Below are 4,095 nucleotides of genomic sequence, written 5' to 3'. Positions count from 1 at the left end.
TGGGCCAGTGAAACAACGTCCTCCACAACTAGACTGAAGAACAAAAGGACAGCAACTTGTCTGTTCCCCTTCCCCCAATTCCCCAGCGCTGTTCCCATCTCCCCGACTCCCCAATAAAAAATCTTAAAAAAAAAAAAGTAAAGTCTACTTGGAAATGCCCAAAAGCTTTTATGACGGGAGAAGGTAAAGAGCATCATTTAAGATGGGCAGGGAGGAGAGGGTGTGGGGGTCACCCTGGCAGAAGAGCAGAAGAAGAATATGGAGGAAGATTCCTGATGAAAGCCTCTCATGTATCGGGCCCCACCCTCAGCATTTGAACTCTGAAAGTTTAGCTCTGAATCCACCTGGCAGAAACCCCCCTTCAGTCAGTGTCACATGGACAGGAGGCTCCTTCCTACCTGAGCTGTCTCCGAGGCAGACACCAATGTTGGGGTTCTGTGGGGCACCTAAGACAAGAAGAGAGGAGTTCCCTCCTTAGTGGGAGGTATGGGGTTAGGTTCATGTAGGCACCACCCTCCACACACCCAGAGCCACAGAAATGCAGAAGGGACAACACTTGTGTCCTCTGGGTCCCCTACTTAGCCAGTCCTCCAGAACAAAAACACCAAGTGTTCCCACCAGACCCTCTGGCCCCCCAACACCTTCAGGAATCCAGGCTTCCTGGCCCAGCACTCACAGGTGACGTTGAGCTGGATGGTTGTCTCCACGGTCACACAAGCTGCAGGGAACTTCACCTGACAGGTGAGGTTAGTGCCGTGGTCCTGGGGCCGAGGGGTGAGGGTGATCACAGAGGAGAGGTAAGTCCTGGGGCCCAAGGAGATAAGGGCAACTGAGGTCCAGGAGAAGATTGGGGGCGTGCCCCGCTTGCAGGCCCAGGGCACAGAGCACGTCACGTTCCTGGGGAGGCCGGACTCCAGGGTGCCCGCGATGAGGATGTGAGGCATGTGGGTCAGGCCTGGTGAGACGGGAAGACACGGGATCAGGAGGGAGGGTCCCAGGTGCGGTCCTGAGAGAAGCCCCAGGCTTTGGTCCAGCTCCAGCTTCTGAGACTAGATATGCTGGAACCCCAGCTCCCTCCCAGGAGGGGGTCCCCTCCCCGCCCTGTCTGAATCCCCATGTCCTTCGCCTGTAGCCTCTCCTGGAGCCCATTACTTACCCGTCACATGTACTGAGAGCCAGTTAGATATGTAAGTCCATGACCTGCCTTGTCCTCTCTCCACTCGAAAAAAGTATTTTCCATCATCGCTCTTCCTGGCATCTCTGATGTCCAGGGAGCAGTTATAGCTCTGAGGGTTTCCGAGGAGGTAGAATCGGCCCTGGGTCTCCTCCTGAACTTTGCGACCTCGTTTGTTTGTGGCCACTGCAGCACCTTGGACTTTATTGGCCCCTCTCCAGAACCAGGTGCCTTGAGCTGAGGTTAAGTCCGTTGTATTGTACCGGGGATAGGTGAAATTGCAGGGCACGAAGACACACAGGCCCTCCTGAACTGTCACGGACTCCTGCACAGACAGCTGGTATCCTTCAACCTCAGCCAGGGAAACTGTGAGGAAAAGAGGGTCAGCAGAGCCCCCACCCCACCACCCCTCCCCTCGTCCACTCACCTGCCCACAGCAGGGGCAGCAGCAGCAGCGGCAGCAGCATCTCTGACAGGGAAGGTTTCTCAGCTCCTGTGGGAGAAAAGAGAAGGAAGGCAGTGGGATGGGCACTGGGGGAGACCACGGAAGCTGGGGTGGAGCCCGGGGCCTCCTCGTTCACAGAAGAGGAACCTCGGAGATGAAGCTCATTCCACCTAAGCATTGAGGGTGGACACCCCACAGACCAGAGACCCAGAGACCCACCCAGAGAGGAGCAGACAGGGAGCAGGACTCAGGTCCTGCCCCTCACGGGGGCTTCCCTCCAGCACCAGAGAAGGACCAGGACCTCTGAGGACACGGGAGTCTCCTAAGGTCCTCCCATCTGAGGGGCTGTTCTGAGCAGTGTTGTCTCCACCAGAGAGCCAGTCACCCACTGCTTTGGTCTGGAGGGTCACAGTCCCAACCAGACCTTCAGGTTATTGGTCCTGCAAAGTGCAGGATTGTTTAGGGTTAGTGTGAGCATCTGGATTTGAAGAAACAAGAAGATCCCAGGTGAAGTGAAGGCAGCATCCATCCATCCACTAAACACTCAGTGAGCATCTAAGTGTTGGTTTGCTGGACACAAGGAGGGAAATGACAGACCTGGTCTATGCCAGTGACATGGTCCCCACTCAGTGACATCATTTCCTCCCCAAACACATGCAACTGCCAGGCTTTAGAGCTGCAGTCACTGGTGAGATTACCCTGTAACCTGCTAGCATGCTGTGTAATTTCTAAAATTATCAGTGAGTTTTGCATTAACATTTAATATACTGATTCGTAACATTTCAATGGCATCTCTAAAATAAAATGATGTGGGTTCTTCATGTAAAACAAAGAGAGAATACATGTTCTGTGAGCCAGTGCACAGGAAGCTTTTTCTGTGATTCCCACCACTCAGTATTGTTTGAACTGCAGAGACTGTTTGACTTCCTCATCACACAGATTAGCATTTCCTGTCATGTGAAACATCTGCCTCCAGCTCTCCAAGCACTTACTCAACAACAAAGTTGTGGATAAACAAATGCATTAAAGGCATTTCTCATTATGTTATGCAATGTGGTTTCCATATGGGATATGTTTCTCCCAGTCTTTAGCAATAAGATATTTGCCTTTTCAAGTAAACTACATACTTTCTTTTAACAGACAATAACATTTCACATTCCCCTTGTTGCATTGGTGGCTAGGAATCTCAGGGTTATATTTACTACATAATTTCAGAAACAGGTTCATTCTAGATTCATAGTACAATTATGTAATTTTTCCTAGGTGATTTCTGTTCTGCCTTAAAAGAATTGCTACCTTGGAAGAGCTATAAAATTGTAAGTCACCTCAAATCCTTTGTGGGACTATAAAGGGTCTAATTTCTACATAAAGTAAAAATAAGTAAGAGTTGTTGAAAAAAGTCTGCTTCTCACAGTTAAATGTAGCTCAAAATATGATATTTCTGGAAAACCTGAGTGGAATATGCAGCAACAATTAAAATTTTAGGTTCAGCTAATGTGGTTTTCCATCTCACTCAGTGTGTGTCACAGAAAATTCTTGACCCCAGTGACATAAAAGTATTTGCCATGATATATTTGTAAAATCTTTCAAAAACAGTAGTGTCTAAATATATGGTCCTTCAGTGTTATTAACATAGAGAGATTTGGGACCCTTATTTGATGTATGAGGAAATGAGTCACCCATAAGAAAATGATATTTTGTTCTAGGTTGTTAAAAAAAAAAGTAAGCATATAACAGAAGGCCCAACACAGTTGGATGTATACTAAAGAAAGTTATACCATGTTCATAGATGAAAAGCTTCTGTGACTTCTCACTGTGTTTCTTTAAAGAACTTTATAATTTACATGAAATAAACTGTACCCACTGAAATAAGCATTTTTGTGAATTTTAACAAATGTAGACCTCCACAATCAGGATATAAAAGATTTCCACCACCCCACACCTTTGTAGCTCGTCACACCCACCGCTAGCCCCAGGTAAACACTGATATACTCTCCATCATGGTGAAGTAATTCTGCCTATAGGAGAAGTTCTAGAAATGTACTCATCTGTGTCTATATTCTGTCACTCAGCACAATACTTTGGATGTTGATCCCAGTTGTATGTATCTGTAGTTTGTAATGTCTTATTACTAAGCAGTATTCCATTGTATGTCATCGTGGTTTCAATCTATAATGTCCTAAGAAGTGGTGTGGAGCATATTTCCATATGCTTAGTTGCCATTATTTTTCTTCTTTAGTGAATTTGCTGATTACATCCTTTGCCTCTGTTTTTTATTATTATTATTATGGTAAAATATGCATAATAAAACTTTATCATTTTAACCATTTTTAATTATCTGTGTCTGTGGTGTTCAGTACAGCCACGTTGGTGTGAGACCGTCACCACCATCCTTCTCGAAAACTACTCATTTTTCCCAAACTGAAACTTTGTGCCCATGAAAAGAAGAACCATGCATTGCACTGGGCCAGACCCA

The 4,095-nt window shown here is 46.8% G+C and overlaps 1 protein-coding gene across 1 annotated transcript; it reads right to left on the bottom strand.

The window, feature by feature from the left end:
- Positions 1-229: 229 nt before the first annotated feature.
- On the bottom strand, positions 230-1,677 carry LOC109378282 (myeloid cell surface antigen CD33-like). Its single transcript, XM_019634719.1, has 5 exons — positions 1,602-1,677; positions 1,157-1,540; positions 677-955; positions 345-446; positions 230-234 (listed from the first exon to the last, which is right to left on the bottom strand). The coding sequence occupies exons 1-5, from the start codon at positions 1,639-1,641 to the stop codon at positions 230-232; spliced, it is 810 nt and encodes a 269-aa protein (XP_019490264.1). The 5' UTR covers positions 1,642-1,677.
- Positions 1,678-4,095: the final 2,418 nt, after the last annotated feature.

Source organism: Hipposideros armiger, unplaced genomic scaffold (genome assembly GCF_001890085.2).
Source record: "Hipposideros armiger isolate ML-2016 unplaced genomic scaffold, ASM189008v1 scaffold_1849, whole genome shotgun sequence".
Taxonomy (NCBI): domain Eukaryota; kingdom Metazoa; phylum Chordata; class Mammalia; order Chiroptera; family Hipposideridae; genus Hipposideros; species Hipposideros armiger.
This window is presented reverse-complemented; position numbering and strand designations above follow the sequence as displayed.